The sequence below is a fragment of the Macaca fascicularis genome, chromosome 7 (genome assembly GCF_037993035.2).
Source record: "Macaca fascicularis isolate 582-1 chromosome 7, T2T-MFA8v1.1".
Lineage (NCBI taxonomy): Eukaryota > Metazoa > Chordata > Mammalia > Primates > Cercopithecidae > Macaca > Macaca fascicularis.
Genome location: NC_088381.1, coordinates 19,105,963 through 19,128,883, shown reverse-complemented (window position 1 = coordinate 19,128,883; position 22,921 = coordinate 19,105,963). Strand labels below are relative to the sequence as shown.

The window sequence follows — 22,921 nt, the reverse complement described above, 5'->3', positions numbered from 1 at the left end:
CCTCTAATCTCAGCTACTTGGGTGGCTGAGGCATGAGAATTGACTGAACCCAGGAAGTTAAGGTTTCAGTGAGTCGAGACCACACGGCTGCACTCCGCTCTGGGCGACAACGTAAAATTCTGTCTCAAAAAAAAAAAAAAAGAACGAAAGAAAAGGAAAAAGAAACACAGGGTTGGGCATGGTGGCTCATGCCTGTAATCCCAGCACTTTGGGAGGCTGAGGCAGGCGGATCACCTGAGGTCAGGAGTTCAAGACCAGCCTGGCCAACATGGTGAAACCCCATCTCTACTAAAAATACAAAAATTAGCTGGGCGTGGTGGCGGGCACCAGTAATCCCAGCTATTTGGGAGGCTGAGGCAGGAGAATCGGTTGAACCCAGGAGGCAGAGGTTGCAGTGAACTGAGACTGTATCACTGTACTCCAACCTGGGCAACAGAATGAGACTCCGTCTCAAAAAAAAAAAAAAAAAAAGAAAGAAGAAGAAACAAAAGTTTTAAAAACATGCCAGCCATGGTGACACACACCTGTAGTCCCAGCTACTTACGAGGCTGAGGTAGGGGGATCACTTGAACCTGGGAGGTCGAGGCTGCAGTGAGCCAAGATCATACCACTATACTCCAACCTGGGTGACAGAGTGAGACCCTGACTCAAAAACAGTATTTCTGTAGTGAAACCAATTAATATTTACAGCAAGTAATAAAGGCTAAACATAGCTTCAGTTCAGGCTACATTTTATACCCTAATGAGTTGTGGCACCATTACAGCAAAAATGAAACAAAACTTAAGCTTTCAGAGTTTTTTAGATTTCTGAATGGCCGGCAGGGCTTAATGGCTTATGCCTGCAATCCCAGCACTTCTGGAGGCCAAGGTAGGTGGATTGCCTGAGCCCAAGGGTCTGAGACCAGCATGGCCAACATGATGAAACCTTGTCTCTACAAAAAATACAAAATTAGCTGGGCGTGGTGACATGTGCCTGTAATCCCAGCTACTTGGGAGGCTGATGCTGGAGGATGGGTTGAGGCTTCAGTGAGTCATGACTGTGCCACTGCACTCCAGCCTAGGTAACAGAGTGAGACTCTGTCTCGAAAAAAAAAAAAAAAAAAAAGAAAGAAAGAAAAAGTATTTCCAAATGGCAAATAAGGAACTCTGGACCTGACCTGGGTTGTGACTACTCCTGCCAGTATTAAGACTAGGCCTTATACAAAAGACCAAGATCTCACGTCTACCTTTAAGAAGCTCATATTATGGTTATTCATATAATGAGCCTAACGGAAACACAGACTAGCAGATTAGAAAGATCAAGACACAGGCAAGAATGATAGGAAGAGCTGAGGATGAGAGATATCATACTGGCCAAGGTCTCAATGGTATAAGAAAGAAATAGGTGGAAGAAAGGTAATTATAATCAGACATCTTTAACTGAGATAATACTTTCTTCTCTTCAGGGAACTGTTTTGTTACAGCAGTCCCTTGATTCCATCTCTCAAGAAGTACCAGAAAAAAGAAAAGAAAGAAGTGCCAGTTGGGTTCAGTGGCTCAAGCCTGCAATCCCAGTGCTTTGGGAGGTTGAGGATTTCTTGAGGCCAGGAGTTTGATACAAGCCTGGGCAACATAGCAAGACCCCCGTATCTACAAAAAATTTAAACAATTAGCTGGGCATGGTGGCACACACCTGTAATCCTAGCTACTTGGTAGGCTGAGGTGGGTGAATCGCTTGAGCCCAGATGTTTGAAGCTACACTGAGCTATCGTGGTGCCACTGCACTCAAGCCCAGGAGACAGAGGCAGATGCCATCTCTAAAAAAGTAGTGCCTTCTCTTGATCCACTGAGAAAGGGTTCTACTAAGGTTAGAGGCTGAAGAACGCTGATTCAGGACCATACTCTACCTTGTTTCCTACCAGTCTTCAAGAAAAGCTTGCCTATGCTCGGCTGGGATACACAAAGAGACATAAAATTAATATTCTGTAGCTACATTTCCCACTTTCTATGATATTAGACCATCTTAGGTCTAATTCAATGCTCTTCCTGTTTATCAACACGTGACTTAGAGTTGATCTTGCTCTAAGATTTTAGAGAAGACTTCTTTTTCCTTGTTCTCCTAACATCTGATCTCAAGAAAATTCATCTACTTCCTCTCTTCTGTACTCTTCCAAGAAGGTAGATGGAACACAAAAGAAAGGTACAATTATTTTTGTAAAACATAGCTAAGAGTTTGTATCAAACAATCTGTACATTTTAACTTGTTTGCTTAAAGTAATCTGCTGATTGACAAGTTATAGTTATTAAAATATGAACTTTCAGCTGGGAGCAGTGGCTCACGCCTGTAATCCCAGCACTTTGGGAGGCAGAGGTGGGCAGATCACCTGAGGTTAGGAGTTTGAGACCAGCCTGGCCGACATGGTGAAAGCCTGTCTCTACTAAAAATATAAAAATTAGCCGGGTGTGGTGGCACATATTTGTAATCCCAGCTACTTGGGAGGCTGAGGCAGGAGAATCACTTGAACCTGTAAGGTGGAAGTTGCAGTGAGCTGAGATCACACCACTGTACTCCAGCCTGGGTGACAGAGCAAGACTCCGTCTCAAAAAAAAAAAAAAAAAACTCTCCGTTAGTCAACCAAGGTGTAAACAGGTCAACAGACTTGTTAGAACAGGAAGTCAATGGATAAGACTAGGAAGAACACTGTCAAATCTTAACTCCTCATGGCCAAAACAAACACTAAAGTTGACTGACAAGCAATTAATCTCTACTTTCTCCAGTAGAAATGGCACAAAAATGCTGTTACATAAAACACTTATCTGAAAATATAAAAATATAACCACTGTTGGTTTACAAGACCAGCTGAGAACTGGATGAAATACTAATGTCTAAGAAGCTCTTTAAAAATGAATACTTTGAGGCCAGGTGCGGTGGCTCACACCTGTAATCCCAGCAACTGGGGAGGCTGAGGCGGGCGGATCATGAGGTCAAGAGATCAAGACCATCTGGCCAACATGGTGAAACCCTGTCTCAACTAAAAATACAAAAATTAGCTGAGTGTGGTGGTGGGCGCCTGTAGTCCCAGCTACTTGAGAGGCTGAGGCAGGAGAATCACTTTAACCGGGGAGACAGAGGTTGCAGTGAGCCAAGATTGTGCCACTGCATCCCAGCACTTTGGGAGGCCGAGGTGGGAGGATCTCTTGTGCCCAGGAAAGAGAGGCTTAAGTAAGCCGTGATCACACCGCTGCATTCCAGCCTGAGTAACAGAGACCCTGTCTCAGGGGGAAAAAAAAAAAAAACCTTTCAGCAGTGAGTACAGTCATTCACTCTCCAGATACTGTCATTTCTTTTTACACTCCACTCCAATCTATCAACTCTTTAGTTTGGCATTCAAGTTCCTCTACTACCTACTTATATCTTACTTTCCACTTCTCATCTACATGAGCACACAGCTCAGTTAAGTCAAGCTCCTTGTTAATCTTTATTTTGAACCTTTCATAGGAAATGCCCTCACTGTTCCTCCCTGTTCATCCAAATCCTTCTAATCACTCAAAGCCCAACCCACATCCTAACTCTTCTATAAGATGCTCTCCAACCCAACCTTTATCAGTTCTGTATACCTAGCTTTGGTCACTATCATATAATCTAACATCAGATTTATGTATTTTTTAAGTTTTGCCTTTCTTTCCCAACTTTTCTACTCTTTTGGCCATCCCTCATGTGCCTACCACAAAATAAATATTTTGTTAATACTCTGCCTTTTGAAAGGAAAAGAAAATAACTCCATCCTGCTCACCATCATCCAGATATACATTTCTCTATACTTCTTAACCTTTTCATGTATCACTACAAATTGAAATTGGAACTTGATCCCAGGATTGGTCAACTATAAGTCATAGTTTTCAGTGAACAAGCAGTATTGACACAAAAAGCTTAATCTGCCTGAAGGAGAGACAACTTAGATTTATCTAATAGAGTTCCTCATTAAACCCAGTCATACTTCTGACCTTAGCTGGCGGGAGAAGGTGGGGTACTGTCATTTATTTATTTTGAAACCGTCTTAATTTATCAACTCACCTATTACATGGGCAGACACAAAGGCCACAGCATTTGTTGAGTTCTGTTAAGGTCTTCTCTGTCTCTCTCATATCTTTATTTATTTGGTCCAAGCCTTCTTCTATGCGGTTTAGTTGTTCTAAGAATAAGTTGTAAAGTTACATTTTGTGTTCCATTCACAGTGTCAACCAGAAAATGCTATTATTATGGAGCAGTCAACTTCAACCTTGAATCTACCAATAACTCCCCACAGTGAATATGTCAGTGTCAAAAGGTATTAGAAGCTATTCAACATGATAACAATCTTTCACGTACTGATCCTGAGGCACCTAGCCTCTTGCTGTGGAAAAATTTGTTCTAAGAAGTTTGTATATGGCTGGGTATGGTGGCTCATGCCTGTGATCCCAGCACTTTGGGAGGCCGAGGTGGGCGGATCACCTGAGGTCAGGAGTTCAAGACCAGCCTGGTCAACATGATGAAACCCCATCTCTACTAAAAATACAAAAATTAGCTGGGTGTGATGATGGGTGCCTGTAATCCCAGCTACCTGGGAGGCTGAGGCAGGAGAATCACTTGAACCTGGCAGCTGGAGGTTGCAGTGAGATGCAATTGCACCACTGAACTCCAGCCTAGATGACAGAGTGGGATTCCCCTCAAAAAAAAATAAAATAAAATAAAAATAAAAAATAAAAGAATCTTGTATAGTAGGACCAAGGGATGGTTATTTAGAGATCATCCTTACAACCAAGTTAAGGGTACTCTGACCAGGTCAAATCCCCATCATTTCTATGAGGTTCAAAACCTGAGGGCTGTTATAGGAGTAATAAAAACTAGACCTGATTACTCAGGGCCAACTCAAGTGCTTCCAAGCACACCTGAATCTAGATCTGTTTTAGGACTTAACTTGATTTGAGGATGATGTAAGAATATCACAATGTCTGCCCAGACATGGTGGCTCATGCTTATAATCCCAGCACTTCGGGAGGCCAAGGTGGACGGATCACTTGAGGTCAAGACTTTGAGATCAACCTGGCCAACACAGTGAAACCTGTCTCTACTGAAAATACAAAAAATTAGCTGGGTGTGGTGGTGGGTACCTGTAATCCCAGCTACATTACTATCATAATGTCTAATGTGTTAGCCATGCTGGTCTAACACATACTCGGTATATACACAGTTGGGCATTGTTGCCTGCCATCCCAAATAGACAGTGAACATGACATTATTCAAACCAGAAGACAAGAAGTAAACATATTATTCTTACTTTACAAAGGGAAGGCCCTCCCAAAGGCTGAAATTTGTATGTGGCTAATCTGATAGGGCTTTTTGGCATCATGGTCAAATTAAGAATTTCTGCTAATAATTTAACTCACCCCCTTGTTCATCCAGCATAGTGATGGTCTTGATTCCTGCATCCTGAGACTAAAAGAAGTGGGAAAAAGGCTGATAGTAAAACAAAACAAACCAAAAACAACAGAAACAAAACCTACAAGAGCTGTCAAATAGCAAGACAGAATAATTTAGAAACCCAAGCTCTCAGAGGATTAGAGCTACAGACAGAACTAGTATTCTTAAACTAACACACTTTAACATAGTAGCCCCCCAAAATAATTAAGTCACAAACTCATAGTGAATTCATCTTCCCTGTCATATTCCAATACTGTCAAAGGGAAAAACAAAAAAGGCCCATTAGTGCATAATTTGACAATTTCAGCAACTGTTAATTTCAAATAATAAAGCATATTGATACATTACCCTTTAACACTAATTCCAGCCAGAAGTATTAGGATATCTCCTATAAATTTTTATACTTAAGTTGGTGACTAACATTTTCTTACCTCAATGGCTAAACCCAGGATTCTCCTCGTACTTTCCAGAGACTAGGAAAAAACACAGAGTTTTAGCATTCCAAAATATGTAAAAAACAAAACAAAACAAAACAAAAAAACCATCTGATCACAGGCCACATTCATGATGCTATTCTATCTTTAAAAATGGCCAGCTCAGGCTGGGCACAGTGGCTCATGCCTACAATCCCAGCACTTTGGGAGGCTGAGGCAGGGGGATTTCTTGAGTACCAGAGTCCAAGACCAGCCCAGGCAACATAGCCCAACGGAGAGACTGTCTCCATTAAAGGAAAAAACAAAAAGAATTGCCAGCCTATCCCTTCCTTTAAAACAATGGGCCAGGCGCGGTGGCTCAAGCCTGTAATCCCAGCACTTTGGGAGGCCGAGACGGGTGGATCACGAGGTCAGGAGATCGAGACCATCCTGGTGAACACAGTGAAACCCCGTCTCTACTAAAACTACAAAAAACTAGCCGGGCGAGGTGGCGGGCGCCTGTAGTCCCAGCTACTCGGGAGGCTGAGGCAGGAGAATGGCGTGAACCCGGGAGGCGGAGCTTGCAGTGAGCTGAGATCAGGCCACTGCACTCCAGCCTGGGCGACAGAAGCGAGACTCCGTCTCAAAAACAAACAAACAAACAAAAAAAACCAAAACAAAACAATGGCCGGGTGTGGTGGCTCATGCCTATAATCCCAGCACTTTGGGAGGCTGAGGTGGGTGGATCACGAGGTCAGGAGTTCGAGACCAGTATGCCCAACATGGTGAAACCCCGTCTCTACTAAAACTACAAAAATTAGCTGGGCGTGGTGGCACATGCCTGTAATCCCAGCTACCCAGGAAGCTGAGGCAGGAGAATCGCTTGATGAACACAGGAGGCAGAGGATGCAGTGAGCCGAAATCACATCACTGCACTGCAGCCTGGGCAATAGAGTGAGACTCTGTCTCAAAAAAAAAAAAAAAAAAAGTAAGTTGATCACTACATTTTCGGTTATTTTCAAGTGCTCCTTAAGAGAAAATGTGTAAGGACTTCCAGTGTGATGTTGAAAGGAAAAGTTTTTTTAAAAAAGAGAGAATATTTGGATGGTGAAGTTCATGGGAATAAAAATTTTATAGTCATAAAAATTTAATGTAGGTAGAAATCTAAGTAAATTACAGATATTAGGAAATTGTTAAATAGAAGTCTAGCATTTCTCAAATACATAATAGAGTATCTTTGTTGCACTTAAGTAATAAGTACCTAAAAAATAAAAATCATACAAATTGTTTTCACTTTAAGAAAATAAAAACCAGCAAAGGCACTAAGGGGCAAATGTGTTCTTTGATATTAATGGACTAGGAAGAGGCCAAAATGGTCCCTAAGAAGGCCCTCTCACCCCTCCAATATGAAAACTGAAATAGAATTATTTACTTATTTTAGGTAAAACATTTACCTCATCAGTAATCTGGTGAGCTCTCAGTTGAATTTCTTCTGATGACAGATTATCCATGATGAATCAAAACTCTATTAGGCACAGAAATGGAAATGTGGATATTGTATAAGAATAAGGATATATAAAAGTTTGTGTGAGCAAAAAGTGTAGATTTATGGAATTTAGGAACTTATCAGGAAAACAGGATAAAAGAGCCTCTTTCTATATCTATTAGTCTACCACAAGTAAAGAAATCAAGACCGAGAGAGGCTAAATGAATGTTTAGTAAGAGTGCTAAGGGTGAACCTAAAATACAGGTTTTAGGACTTCTAGGGAAGTACTCTTTCCAACAGGAAAGTGGATCCTTTACTTTGAGAACCAAGGCATTACTGGAAGACAAGCGTTAAAAGACTATTATATTAAAATGAATTTTTGGTTGTTCGATGTTCTTCACGTGTTGTCTGAACATGGAAAAGCAGTAAGTGAAGAAAAGTCCAATTTAGTAAAGTAACAAAATTTTAAGTTACATGCCTGAAGAACACAGGAGACATTTCTAAATATGCCAGTTGTCCCGCATACTCACTGGAGAAAATACTTTCGCTCTTAACAAGAAAAGGGAAATGCTGGTACAAACAGCTCAGAAAAGACTAAGATTTTTATTATGCATTAGACTCTTCCTCTCCAATGGCTTATATTGTTTGTTGTTTTAGTGGAGTCCCTAAGAAACCAAACAATTATTCTCCTACACATAGTAACTCAGAAAGAGATCTCATAGACATCCAAGCTAAAAAATAAAACATTTTGTAGGTGTTATTCAGCACAGCTGTTATCTAATTCCTCTTTGAGAAGTCATGTGGAGTAATAACAAGCATTGTGCAACGGATCTAGGTTCTTTCTTTGTTACATTTGCTAGCTTTGTATGAATTTTCTCAAAACTCATTTACCAAAGCTCACTGTCAATGACACAGATAAACTCTGGTTCTTATTACAGATTTGCCCCCAGGAATCTGGCAATGTCTGGAGATGCTTGATTGTCACAACTTGGGCCAGATGATGGGGCTGGTTACTGGCACCTAGTAGGTAGAGGCAGGGAAGCCGTTTAACATCCTACAATACTCTTCAGGAAAGCCCTCCAGCAAAGAATAATCTGACCCAAAATGTCAATTTGAGGTGAGAAACCTTGCCATGGATATACCCTATGATAAGCAGAAAACCTAATTCCCCCAAGAATGTACTGGACTGAATTCTTGGAAGGCAGAGATTTTATCTTTGTATCTCTAACACCTAATAGGATCTGACAGTAGATACTCCGAAAATAGCGGAATGAACAAATAAGTAGAAAAACAGGGTGTACTCTCAAAGTATTTACGTGGCTCTTAGAAACAAAGCTGCATGTAACAGTAGCACAAAGCCTGCAAAGAATCACTAGAGCCACAAACCAAAAACTGCTATTCCAAGTGTATGATATGATCACATACAAATCTTTTCAGTCACTTTTGGCTGGGCGTGGTACCTCATGACTGGAATCCTAGCACTTTGGGAGGCTGAGGTGAGTGGATGGCTTGATCTCAGGAGTTGTAGTTCAGCCTGGGCAACATGGCAAAACCCCGTCTCTACCAAAAATACAAAAATTAGCTGGGCATAGTGGCGCGCACCTGTAGTCCAGCTACTGGGGAGGCTGAGGTGGGCAGATTGCTTGAGTCCAGGAGGTTGAGGCTGAAGTAAGTCATGATCATGGCACTGCACTCCAGCCTGGGTGACAGAGCAAGACCCTATCTCAAAAAAATAAATAAAATAAAAATAAAATAATAATAATAATAATCTTTTCAGTCGTTTTTAGGTGAACCACTACTATCATTTTATTTTTTATTTTTTTGAGATGGAGTCTCACTCTATTGCCCAGGCTGGAGTTCAGTGGTGCAACCTTGACACACTGCAACTTCCACATCCTGGGTTCAAGCAACTCTCCTGCCTCAGCCTCCCAAGGAGCTGGGATTATAGGCATGCACCACCACACCCTGCTAATTTTTGTATTTTTAGTAGAGATGGGGTTTCACCATGTTGGCCAGGCTGATCTCGAACTCCAGACCTCAGGTGATCCATCCACCTCAGCCTCTCAAATTGCCAAGATTACAGGCATGAGTCACTGCGCCCAGCCTGAGCCACTGCGCCCGGCCCTGTTTATAATTCTACTGTCATAACTGCTTTATGGTTTAAGATTTTGAGGGCCAGGCATGGTGGCTCACGCCTGTAATCCCAGCACTTTGGGAGGCTGAGGTGGGTGGATCACGAGGTTAGGAGATAGAGGCCAGCTTGATCAACATGGTAAATCCCCCTCTCTACTAAAAATACAAAAATTAGCCGAAGGTGGTGGTAAGCACCTGTAATCCCAGCTACTTGGGAGGCTGAGGCAGGAGAATTGCTTGAACCTGGGAGGCGGAGGTTGCAGTGAGCCGAGATCGCGCCACTGCGCCACCGCACTCCAGCCTGGGCAACAGAGTGAGGCTCTGTCTCAAAAAAAAAATAAAAAAGCCGGGCGCGGTGGCTCAAGCCTGTAATCCCAGCACTTTGGGAGGCCGAGACGGGCGGATCACGAGGTCAGGAGTTCGAGACCATCCTGGCTAACACGGTGAAACCCCGTCTCTACTAAAAAATACAAAAAACTAGCCGGGCGAGGTGGCGGGCGCCTGTAGTCCCGGCTACTCGGGAGGCTGAGGCAGGAGAATGGCGTAAAAACCCGGGAGGCAGAGCTTGCAGTGAGCTGAGATCCGGCCACTGCACTCCAGCCTGGGCGACACAGCGAGACTCCGTCTCAAAAAAAAAAAAAAAAAAAAAAAAAAAGATTTTGAGCCTTGATTAAAGCTATTAGTGCTCATGAAAGAAAGAATTTTAAGTTCCAAATTTAGGTTTCTATCTTGCTTGCCACAGAATGTGGTTCAGGCAGGTTTCCACACAAAAGATATAATCAAGACATAAAGATATCATTCATTAGATATAAGCGTTAAAGGAACCATGTATTTTATTAATTTGCTAATTGTTTGAGTCTTAAGCTTTATCATACATACACATGTCCACGCTACTGTTCTTTTGTCACTCTTTCCTATTTACAACTACAGAAAGAAAATGGAGATTATTTTTTGTACCCTCTCACCTCCACATTTTTGCACACCTTTCCTTTCTATAATACCCCACATCTGCCCAGGTAGCCTTATGCTTCTCCATCACTTCCTTGTTTTTTTGTTGTTGTTGTTGAGACGGAGTCTCGCTTTGTCGCCCAGGCTGGAGTGCAGTGGCCGGATCTCAGCTCACTGCAAGCTCCGCCTCCCGGGTTTACGCCATTCTCCTGCCTCAGCCTCCCGAGTAGCTGGGACTACAGGCGCCCGCCACCTCGCCCGGCTAGTTTTTTGTATTTTTTAGTAGAGACGGGATTTCACTGGGTTAGCCAGGATGGTCTCGATCTCCTGACCTCGTGATCCGCCCGTCTCGGCCTCCCAAAGTGCTGGGATTACAGGCTTGAGCCACAGCGCCCCGCCTTTCCATCACTTCCTAAAGCCCCAACCGAGATACCTCTCCAAACCCTGCCCTTCTCAGGCAGTAATGCTCTGAAGTTATCTATTCCTGTCATGTATAACTCCTCAATGCCCGACAGAGAAAAAAATATGAAAAATAATATACGCTAATCCATTAGTGCCTGGAAAAGGCACCCTTAGTGAGGTTTTCAGATATAGTATCCTGTGGGTCGGGTGACATTCTGGGGTAAGAAAGCCCAAATACCACAAATTATGTAATTTTGTAATTCTATTCCTAGAGGTGATTATTGCAATTACAAGTCAGTCTTTGCTAGCTTCCTAGGGGAAAAAAAAAAAGCAAAACTACAGAGTTACGGGTGAATGTACTCCTGACCTCTGTTCTGCCTTCTTTAAAATAAAAAAGAAAGCGAAAGCAGATGTAACTGGGGATGAATAACGTGAAGAATCACCCCGACAATGCAATGAGCTCAGTCTGAAGGACACACTCTTTCTGTGTGAACTCGAAGTTCTACTTAATATTTTTTTCTTCCCTGACCAGACAACACGCAAGACAAGTAACAGATATCTATAAAGATCTCCCAAGTTTGGCATGCTGACGTCAGGATGCAGGTGCCTAAGATTACTCTGGATTCTTGAGGGTTTTGAGCACAAGATTATAGTATGGTCGTCCCTCAGAGGGTTGGATTCAGGACTGCCTGTGGATACCAGTTGGCCCTTAGGAACCTGCAGATATAAAACTGTATATCCATCTGTAGACGAGAGTTTTGCATGCATGAATATCGTATTTTCTTTTCTTTCTTTTTTTTTTTTTTTTTTTTTTTGAGGCAAGGCCTCACTCTGTCACCCAGGTTGGAGAGCAGTGGTGCAATCAGATTCACTATAGCCTTGCCCTCCTGGGCTCACCAATCCTCCCATTTAGCCCCCTAAATAACTGGGACTGCAGGTGCATGCACTATGCCAGGCTAATTTTTAAGCTGTTTTATAGAGACCGGGTCTCACTATGTTATCCGGGCTGGTCTCAAACTTTTGGGCTCAAGCAATCCTCCCACCTCGGCCTCCCAAAGTCCTGGAATTATAGGGAGAAGCTACTGTACCTAGCTGAATACCGTATTTTCTATCTGCATTTGGTTGTAGATGTGGACCCTGCTGATACGGAGGGCTGACTGTATGTACTGAAAAACAAAATTTACCTATAAGTGAATCCATGCAGTTAAAGCCATGTTGTTCAAGGGTCGACTGTGTATGAAAGTAAGAGAGTCAAAGTAGAATTGTAAGGGGAAGGACAAAGAGAGAAAAGGAATAATACTCTTTAAGTTCTTATTGGCCTTTGTAAGTTTGCTCAGATGGGTCAGAGAGAATGTAACCTAGAATTAGCTACATAGCCCCCTCCCAGCTATTTAGGGGGCTAAATGGGAGGATTGCTCGAGCCCGGGAAGGCAAGGCTGCAGTGAACCTGACTGCACCACTGCTCTCCAACCTGGGTGACAGAGTGAGGCCTTGCCTCAAAAAAAAAAAAAAAAAAAAAAAGAAAAAAGAAAAGAAAATACAGTATTCACGCATGCAAAATAGCTACATAGTTACATAGCCTTACTCATATTTATCATTCTCTGCAGACATTTTCCTCACGGAATCAGGAAAAGGTTACCCAGAATATTAGAGAAAAGAGAACTGTTGGGGTGGGGTAAAAAATAAAACATCAGCTGACACAAAGATGCCATTAAATGTACTTTTCTCAGATTTAATCTAATCTATTAAATACTTGTGTCATTTTTCCAGTGCTGCTGGGAACTTACACTATGCTAACTGTGTGCCCTTGAGAGGAAAATGCAAGATTTGTCTCAGTGCTTTCACACCCTATTTCTCAGGCTATGGCTCACTTGGGCTTACTCAAAGACTCCTAATTTGACCTTTTTCTTTTCTAATTTAAAACTAGGCAGGGAAAGAAGTTCACAGAGTACCTCTTAGGCATCAGATACCCTACTAAGTATTTATCTACATCATTATCTCCATTATACTATTTTACAGATGAAGAAACTAAGGCTCAGTTTAAGTAACTTACCTAAGACGACTGAGTTAGTAAAGAGCAGATTAATTATTCAAGTCGGGATCTACTTGCAAATTAAGTATAGTTCATGGTCTGATAAAGAGTCTTTCTGGAGCTGGGAGTTGTGGCACACGTCTGTAATCCCAGTACTTTGGGAGGCCAAGGCAGGAGGTCTGCTTGAGGCCAGGAGTTCAAGACCAGCCTGGGCAACACAGTGAGACCTGGTCTCTACAAATAATCAAAAAATTAGCTGGGCATGGGAGTGCATGCCTGTAGTCCCAGCTACTCAGGAGGCTGAGGCACAAGAATCACTTGAACCTGGGAGGCAGAGGGTGCAGTGAGCTGAGATGGCACTGGGTGACAGAGCAAGACCCTGTTTCCAAAAAAAGAGTCTTTCTGTTGACTGTATCCACCGCCCCCTTAACAAACAACAGATGATATGAGAACTGCTGAATATTAGAAAATAGGCCAAGCAACCCTGTATGATGGTTCATTTCAAAATTTCAGATGCTTTCTGTAAGACCCCGAGATTTCATCTCGTCTATAGACTCAAATAAGACAATTAAATTGAAGGAGAAATAGAAAGACCAGAGTAATCATGGTTTTCAACTGTCTTCTAGTATTTCAGAAGCTAAAAATAATCTACATTAATTTAGAAAATGGAAAGAAGTCTATTGGTCAGGCGCAGTGGCTCACGCCTGTAACTCTGACACTTTTGAGGGCTGAGGTAGGAAAACGGCTTGAGGCTAGTTTGAGACCAGCCTAGGCAACACAACAAGACTCTGTCTCCACAAAAAGTAACAACAAAAATAGCCAGGTGTGGTGATCAGTGCCTGCAGTCCCAGCTACTTGGGAGGCTGAGTTAGGAGGTTCACTTGAGCCTGGGAGTTCAGGGCTGCAGTGAGCCATGATCCCCACTACACTCCAGCCTGCCTGACAGAGCAAGACCCCAAAGGAAAAAAAAAAAATGGGCTCAGCACAGTGGCTCATGCCTGTAATCCCAGCACTTTGGGAAGCCGAGGTGGGTGGATCACAAGGTCAGGAGTTCGAGACCAGCCTTGCCAATATGGTGAAACCCCATCTCTACTAAAAATAGAAAAATTAGCTGGGTGTGATGGTGGGCGCCTATAGTCCCAGCTACTCGGGACGCTGAGGCAGGAGAATTGTTTGAACCCAGGAGAGAGGTAGAGGTTGCAGTGAGCCAAGATCGTGCCACTGCACTCCAGCCTGGGCGACAAGAGCGAAACTGTCTTTTTAAAAAAAAAAAAAAAAAGAAATAAAGAAAAGAAAAGAGAAAGACGGAGGGAGGGAAGAAGACAACAAGAAAGCAAGCAAGAGGCCAGGTGTGGTGGCTCACACCTGTAGTCCCAGCACTCTGGGAGGCCGAGGTGGGCGGATCGCCTGAGGTCAGGAGTTCGAGACCAGCCTGGCCAACATGGTGAAACCCCGTAAGTACTAAAAATACAAAAACTAGCCAGGTGTGGTGATGCATGCCTGTAATCCCAGCTACTCAGCAGGCTGAGACAGGAGAGTTGCTTGAACCTGAGAGGCAAAGGTTGCAGTGAGCCGAGATCACTGTACTTCAGCCTGGGCAACAGCAAGACTCTGTCTCAGGGGGAAAAAAAAAAAAAAAAGGCAAGCAGAAAGGAAATAAAAGAAAAAAGAAGAAAAGAAGAAAGGAAAAGTAAATAAGCTTCTTGGAAAGAAATACACAGAAAAAAGGCCCTGGAATTCAAATAAGGCCTTGGAAGATCCATGTGGCTTCATTTATAAAACTGGAAAGCTACTCGAGAAGTAATGAAGAAAGAGCACTTTAAATCACCATCAGGCCAGGTGCAGGTGGCTCACGCTTGTAATTCCAGCACTGTGGGAGGCAGAGGTGGGTGGATCACTTGAGGCCAGTAGTTCAAGACCAGACTGACCAATATGGTGAAACCCCATCTCTACTAAAAAGAAAATATAAAAATTAGCCCAGTGCGGTAGTGCACGTCTCTGGCTTGAGCCTGGGAGGCGGAGGCTGGGCAACAGAGCAAGACTGTCTAAAAAAAAAAAAAAAAAAAAAAATCACCATCAATTTCACAGGGTCCTGCAAAGAATGATTTTATAAGATAATTATTTTTATACAGGTAAACAAGGATTTTGCAGCTAAAATATTCTACCAAATTAGTTTCCTGACTTATTTCTTCTCTGAAAATTAATCACAATAAAGCTCAATGAGTTACACTCAAAGGGTTTATTATTGTACTTTTAAGTTCAGCATTCTCTTTGGCTTATTTTGATAGAAGTCTACTTCCATGGTAACCAATGCATCTGCAACGAGAGGAAACTTCTGTTTACAGCAGATAGCATAGTGGGTGAGTGGGAACTCCAGAATTCAAATTCCAGCCTCAGAATGTATTTGTTGTGTGACCCCAAGGAAATTACCTAACCCCACTAAATTCAGTTTCTGTATTTGTAAAACAGGAATAACATTCTATTTCATAGTTTTGGTTTTTTTGTGAAGATTAAAAAGAGATGATCTATGCAAAGTACTTAGTACAATGCCTTGCACATGGCCAGTGTTCAATGTTAGCCATTATTTTAATACTTTTACTGAAGTGGAAATAAACAGTACGCAAAACAAAAGGAAAGTAGCAATGTTGAATATGAGTCACATTTACGTAAATGTAACTGAAAATAATAGCTACTAAATATTAACAGTTCCATCTGCAAGGCTAAATTTGAATATTAAAGTTGATGATACTATATAGGCTATATATATCTTTTTTTTTTTTTGAGACAGAGTCTCAATTTGTATTTTTTTTTTTTTTTTGAGATGGAGTCTCACTCTGTTGCCCAGGCTGGAGTGCAGTGGTGTGATCTTGGTTCACTGCAACCTCTGCCCCCGTGTTCAAGTGATTCTCCTGCCTCAGCCTCCCAAGTAGCTGGGATGACAGGTGCCCACTACCACACCCGGCCTTTTTTTTAATCACTACTATTATTGTAGAGGCAGGGTCTCACTATGTTGCCCAGGCTGGTCTCAAACTCCTGGGCTCAAGTGATGCTCCTGGCTCAGCCTCCCTAAGTGCTGGGATTACATTAATGAGCCACTTTGCCTGGCATGGGTCTCATTTATGTTAAGGATAGCTTCCTCCTTTTACTTCTTCTCTCAGCTTTCCTTTCTATCTCCTTCTACACAAACAACTTTAACCATTTTTATATATAGGCCCCAAAACTATGCAAATATACATACATATATTGTTTTTTTTCTTTTTAAAAATTCTTTTCTTTTTACCATACAAAGTCTATAACTCAAATGCAAATATACTAAGAACACCACAGAATCATAACTACTAAACAGCCTGGTTTCAGGCTGGGCACAGTGGCTCACATTTGTAATCCCAGCACTTTGGGAGGCCGAGGCGGGCGGATCACCTGAGGTCAGGAGTTTGAGACCAGACTGGCCAACATGGAGAAACTCTGTCTCCACTAAAAAATACCAAAGGCCAGGTGCGGTGGCTCACGCCTGTAATCCTAGCATTTTGGGAGGCTAAGGAGGGCGGATCACTTGAGGTCACGGGTTTGAGACCAGCCTGGCCAACATGGTGAAACCCCGTCTCTACTAAAAATACAAAAATTAGCCAGGTATGGTGGCATGCACCTGTAATCCCAGCTACTTGGGAGGCTGAGGCAGGAAAATCACTTGAACTCAGTAGGCAGAGGTTGCAGTGAGTCGAGATTGTGCCACTGTACTCCAGCCTGGGCAACAGAGTGAGACTCCTTCTCAAAAAAAAAACAAAAGAAAACCCCAAAAAATTAGCCAGGTGTGGTGGTGGGCACCTGTAATCCCAGCTACTCAGGAGGCTAAGGCAGGAGAATCGCTTGAACCGGAGAGGCAGAGGTTGCGGTAAGCCGAGATCACACCACTGCACTCCAGCCTCAGCGACAGAGTAAGACTCCATCTTAAAAAATAACAACAACAAAAAACAAAACAAAAAAATCAGCCTGGTTTCAAAGTACACTGAAGCACATGATTCAAGACAGAAATCATATTAACAAGTGGGAAAGTCCCACTAAAAGTCAGGAACCAAAAAGAAAACCAAAATTACATTTTCAGGCCTATAGTCCCAGCTACTCAGGAGGCTGAGGCAGGAGGATCACCTGAGCCCAGGAGTTTAAATGTAACCTGGGCAACATAGCAAAACCCTGACTCTAATTACACACACACACACAAAAAAAAACACGACACTTCAGTTTTACAGAAGCACCTCTGGTAACTTAATTGCTTGATATCCAATGCCTGGTCTTCAAGTCCCTGTCAAATTTGGAACTTCCACAATTCTCCTCTAAGTGACCCAGGAGTAATACTGAGGAGGTAGATGTAGTTTTGATTGTAATCAGTTATATTAACCCTATCTATGAGAATGGTTGTGTGAACAGAAAGGGGATGTTCTATGTGAAAGATAAGAACGGGACTCAAGAGCCAACCCAGGAGGAGACAATATGGCAGGCATAAGTGTGGTCTCTGCCAGGGAGATACCAAGTATGGGGTGAGATTAATTGGCAGGGATTCACCCTGCCTGAATGAAATATTCAGCGAAACCATCCACATAGTTTAGCTCTGATTAAGTTCACTTAGATGCTTTATGTATGTACGTACATGTGTACGTATGCATAGATAGGGTGTCTTACTATGTTGCCCAGGCTGCTCTTGAACTCCTGGCCTCAAACAATCCTTCTGTCTTGGACTCCCCAAATGCCAGAAGGCATGAGACACCACACCCAGACACTTAGATGCTTTCTGGTTAGTTTTTCAAATATTCTGATATGAAGAGTCAGAAGCTACAGATAGAGAACATAAGCACTCATGTCCCTGGAAAAGGATACCCCCAGCAGAACATTAAAAGAGTAGCACTCTTGGCCGGGCGCGGTGGCTCAAGCCTGTAATCCCAGCACTTTGGAAGGCCGAGACGGGCGGATCACAAGGTCAGGAGATCGAGACCATCCTGGCTAACACGGTGAAACCCCGTCTCTACTAAAAAATACAAAAAACTAGCCGGGCGAGGTGGCAGGCGCCTGTAGTCCCAGCTACTCGGGAGGCTGAGGCAGGAGAATGGCGCAAACCCGGGAGGCGGAGCTTGCAGCGAGCTGAGATCCGGCCACTGCACTCCAGCCTGGGCAACAGCGCGAGACTCCGTCTCAAAAAAAAAAAAAAAAGAGTAGCATTCTTGCTTATACAAAAGACAACATAGTATAGTGGTTATGTGCCCAATATCTGAAGGCATAATAGTTTCAAATCCTGACTACTGTTTACTTAACTTTTCTGTGCTTCAGTTTCCTCATTAAATAGAATAATAATGCTTACTTTAAGTGTTGTTACATGGATTGAGCTAATTCATGCACAGTATTTAAAGCAGTGCCTGGCACATAGTGCTCAATAAAACTATTATAACTTTTCATAATAATTATTAAATATCTCTCATGATTTTGGCCAGGCATGGTAGCTCATGCTTATAATTTCAGCACATTAGGAGGCCAAGGCAAAAAGATTGCTTAAAGCCAGGAGTTCGAGACCAGCCCGGGTAATTAAGCAAGTCCCCCACCTCTACACCTCTACACGAAAAAAAAAAAAAAAAAAAATCAGCCAGGCCTGGTGGTTTGCACCTGTAGTCCCAGCTACTCAGGAGGCTGAAGCAGGGGGATCACTTGAGCTCAGCAGTTTGAGACTGCAGTGAGCTATGATCATGCCACTGGACTCCTTGGTGACACAGCAAGACCGTCTTAAAAAACAAACAAAAAACACTAACACCCTGATTCTCACTTGTGTGGGTCAAAATCCAAGTATGATCAAGTCCAAAAAATTATGGTTTTAAATTAAATTATCAAAAAAAGTCACAATGTAAGGATTCAGTGGTCAGGCAGGAATATAATGTGAATGTGTGTGTGTGTGTGTGTGTGTGTGTGTGTGTGTGTGTGTGTGTGTATGGAGGGCAGGGGATGGCTTTCAAGGCAGACAGAACACATATTGTGAAGAGCTCTGTATACTATACCAAGAAGTTTGAAATTCATTTTGCTATGCTGCCTAGGTTGGTCTTGAACTCCTGACCTCAACTGACGCTCCCACCTCAGCCTCCCAAGTATCTGGGACTACAGACAAACCACCACAACTGGCTTGAGTTTTATAAGTATAGAAAGGCCATCTAAAGTAATTTCAATTTCCAAAACACTGTCAAAATAAATTTAAACAAACTTTACATCTAAGTTACAGAACTTACAGAAAACAAGAAAAGAGAATTCTGGAAAAACATAGGAATCAGTGATTTAAATATCTTAATAGCAATACAACCTAAATTGAAACCCAAACCAAAATGTCAGTGAATCTAAATGAATACAAATGGGCTTCTTCTACTCCTAATATTTAAAAAGACACAGTACATGCTGTTTCCTGGCTCCATAATCCACTTCCTCCAATTGTTGGAGGCACTGGATCCGTCTGTTTCAAGTTTCTACCTACCACAGCAAAGAAAAGAGTAGTCCTGGCCGGGTGAGGTGGCTCATTTTGGGAGGCCGAGGTGGGCGGATCATCTGAGGTCAGGAGATTGAGACCAGCCAGGCTAAAATGGTGAAACCTCGTTTCTCCTAAAAACACAAAAAATTAGCCAGGCATGGTGGCGCATGCCTGTAATCCCAGCTACTCAGGAGGCTGAGGCAGGAGAATCACTTGAACCCAGGAGGTGGAGGTTGCGGTGAGCCGAGATCACACCATTGCACTCCGGCTTGGGCAACAAGAGCAAAACTACGTCTCAAAAAAAAAAAAAGGGCCGGGCGCGGTGGCTCAAGCCTGTAATCCCAGCACTTTGGGAGGCCGAGACGGGCGGATCACGAGGTCAGGAGATCGAGACCATCCTGGCTAACACGGTGAAACCCTGTCTCTACTAAAAAGTACAAAAAACTAGCCGGGCGAGGTGGCGGGCGCCTGTAGTTCCAGCTAGTCAGGAGGCTGAGGCAAGAGAACGGCGTAAACCCAGGAGGCGGAGCTTGCAGTGAGCTGAGATCTGGCCACTGCACCCCAGCCTGGGGGACAGAGCCAGACTCCGTCTCAAAAAAAAAAAAAAAAAAAAAAAGAAAAGAGCAGTCCTTGTCATCTGCCCCTCCGTCAACCTACAGATCTGGAAACAAACTATAGTAATGGAATAAAAAGTTCAGCACCCTTGGAGATAAGCAACATTATATATTATCATGCTAATACATACTTAATGTGGAGTACAAACATAGCTCAAAAACAGATGTCCAGAGTGTTACAGATAAAGGAACCAAATTGTGGGGGCAGGGGGGAGCCTGAATTCAGAAAAAAAAAAAAAAAGGCAGCTGATTTCACAAAAACATCAAAGAGCAAACATCCTCTTTTTCCTTTTTGCTATTCTGATCTACAGCAGCCTTGACCTCCCAGTCTGAAGTGATTCTCCACCTCAGCCTTCCGAGTAGCTGGGACCACAGGCACCGGGCACTAGGCCCAGCTATTTTTTTTTTTTTTTTTTTTTTTAATTTTGTAGAGACAGTCTTGGCATGTTGTCCAGGCTGGTCTCAAACTCCCGGGCTCAAGCAATCCTCCTGCCTCAGCCTCCCAAAGTGCAGGATTACAGGCATGAGCCACCGCCTGGTTGTAATCTACTTTCATCTGGTGGAACCAGTTAACTTTGCTAGAATTGTGTTATGATAATGAACATCATCATAGAGATCACAAAATTTTCAAGTCCATAAACTTTAGTTCAATCTTCATTTTAAAAATGAGCTGATTAGGCCCAAAGCAGTATTCTCCGAAGTGCAGAGCAAGAATATGATTTTAACTGTTATATACAGAAGAGTTATATATTTAATAGTTATGTATTTATTATAATGGATACTAAAAAAGGTATAAAATACATAAAAACCATGATTTCACAGATTATCACTTTGGAAGTGGGCAATGTTTTTTTAAAAAAACTCATTAAACATGAAGTAAAATAATAGTACTCTAAACAGCAAAAACTATGATGGTGGTATGACTCATAGGTGAAGATTCCACAGCTGTCCCATGAGTACAGGCCTGTTTTTGTTTACTTTCTTTGTGATTCTAGGTTGTGTTCTGAATGATGTGATCTTAGGCTGGGCGTGGTGGCTCACGCCTATAATCCCAGCACTTTAGGAGGCAGAAGTGAGCGGGATCACCTGAGGTCGGGAGTTCGAGACCAGCCTGACCAACCTACTCTCTACTAAAAATACAAAATTAGCCAGGTGTGGTGGCATATGCCTGTAATCCCAGCTACTCGGGAGGCTGAGGCAGAAGAATCACTTGAAGCCGGGAGGCAGAGATTGAGGTGACCCGAGATCGTGCCATTGCACTCCAGCCTGGGCAATAAGAGCAAAACTCCGTCTCAAAACAAAAAAAAAAGAAAAGATGTGACCTTTAGTTAAGTGAGCTTGTGTAGTGTATCTAAGTTCATATAAGAAACAAACATCAAGATATATATAGGAATTCCACTGTTTATATGAAATGGTATAATATTGTTAGGAAAATAATGGCACAGTAAGTCATCCTTATGCTGGAACTATAACAACACCAACTTTCTAGTGCATAAACACATACTACAAGCACCTAAAGAAAAACCTACCAAGACAAATATTCAAACTGCAGGCTAAGTTACATGATCACTTAAATTACTTTCACATGACCTGTCAAAGGAGTATGGCAATGTAAGGTGTTTCTCTTATTTGCTAATATTTCTTTATTTTCCTGAGATCACTCAGTGATCTCAGTGAGTTGAGACCACTGAATAATTTATGAAGCAATTTAAGCCAGCTGCATAAATTTGCATAAGTAACAAGGAGTTGAATGTTAATCATAAAAACAATGGGAAAAATGGATCCAGGGCATGTCAGAGATCTTCATAGTAGCCCCTCCCATCACAGGACCTGAGGCCTAGGAAGAAAAAATGGTTTCGTGGGCAGCCTCAGGACTTGGGGCCCTGAGTCCCAGCTGCTCCAGCTCATGGCTAAAAGGGACCAAGGTACAGCTTGGGCTGTTGCTTCAGAGGCTGCAAGCCCCAAAACCTTGGTAGCTTGCACGTGATGCTGGGGCTGCAGGTGCACAGAAGTCAAGAATTGAGGTTTGGGAACCTCTGTCTAGATTTCAGAAGATGTATGGAAATCCCTGGATGTCCAGGCCAAAGTCTGCTGCAGGGGAAGAGACCTCAAGGAGAACCTCTGCTAGGGTGTTGCAGAAAGGAAACATGGGGTTGGAGCCCCCCCAGAGTCCCCACTGGGGCACTGCCTAGTGGAGCTGTGAGAAGATGGCCACCATCCTCCAGACTCCAGAATGGCAGGTCTACAAACAGCTTGCACCATACACCTGGAAAAGCCGCAGGCACTGAATGCCAGCCTAGGAGAGCAGCCTCTGGGCCTGAACCCTGCAAAGCCACAGGGTCGGAACTGCTCAAGCCCTTGGGAGCCCACTCTTTGCATCAGCATGCCCTGGATGTGAGACATGGAGTCAAAGGAGATTAAAATAAGCTTTAAGATGGAATGACTGTCCCACTGGATTTTGGACTTGTATAGGGCCAGTAACCCCTTTGTTTTGTCCAATTTCTCCCATTTGGAATGGGAGCATTTACCAATGCCTATTCCCCCATAGCATCTTAGAAGTAACTAACTTGCTTTTGATTTTACAGGCTCCTAGGCAAAAGGGACTTGCCTTGTCTCAGATGAGACTTTGGACTTGGACTTTTGGGTTAATACTGGAATGAGTTAAGACTTTGGAGGCCTGTTGGGAAGGCATGATTGTGTTTTGAACTGTGAGGACATGAGATTAGAAAAGGGCCAGGGGAGCCGGGAGTGGTGGCTCACGTCTGTAATCCCAGAACCTTGGGAGGACGAGGCGGGTGGATCATGAGGTCAGGAGTTCAAGACCAGCCTGGCCAATATAGTGAAATCCCGTCTCTACTAAAAAATACAAAAATTAGCCAGGTGCGGTGGCTCACGCCTGTAATCCCAGCACTTTGGGAGGTGGAAGCCAGTGGATAACCTGAGGTCGGGAGTTCAAGACC

General features: G+C 43.0%; 1 protein-coding gene across 14 annotated transcripts in view; it reads right to left on the bottom strand.

Annotated features, from left to right (window-relative positions):
* Positions 1 to 22,921, bottom strand: part of SNAP23 (synaptosome associated protein 23) — a 38,570-nt gene that overhangs the window by 13,898 nt on the left and 1,751 nt on the right. For 6 of the 14 annotated variants that reach the window (XM_045397224.3, XM_073995618.1, XM_073995623.1 and 3 more), the window contains exons 2-5: positions 7,308 to 7,378; positions 5,872 to 5,913; positions 5,407 to 5,455; positions 4,055 to 4,172 (exon numbers count right to left, since the gene is read on the bottom strand). In XM_045397224.3, the coding sequence (XP_045253159.1) occupies positions 4,055 to 4,172; positions 5,407 to 5,455; positions 5,872 to 5,913; positions 7,308 to 7,364 (266 nt within the window). In that variant the 5' untranslated portion in view covers positions 7,365 to 7,378. Of the gene's footprint in view, positions 1 to 1,521; positions 3,250 to 4,054; positions 4,173 to 5,406; positions 5,456 to 5,871; positions 5,914 to 7,307; positions 7,379 to 8,941; positions 9,059 to 19,353; positions 19,479 to 22,921 lie in introns of those variants that run through there. The other 8 variants (XM_065547302.2, XM_073995617.1, XM_073995622.1 and 5 more) reach the window with 4 other exon arrangements.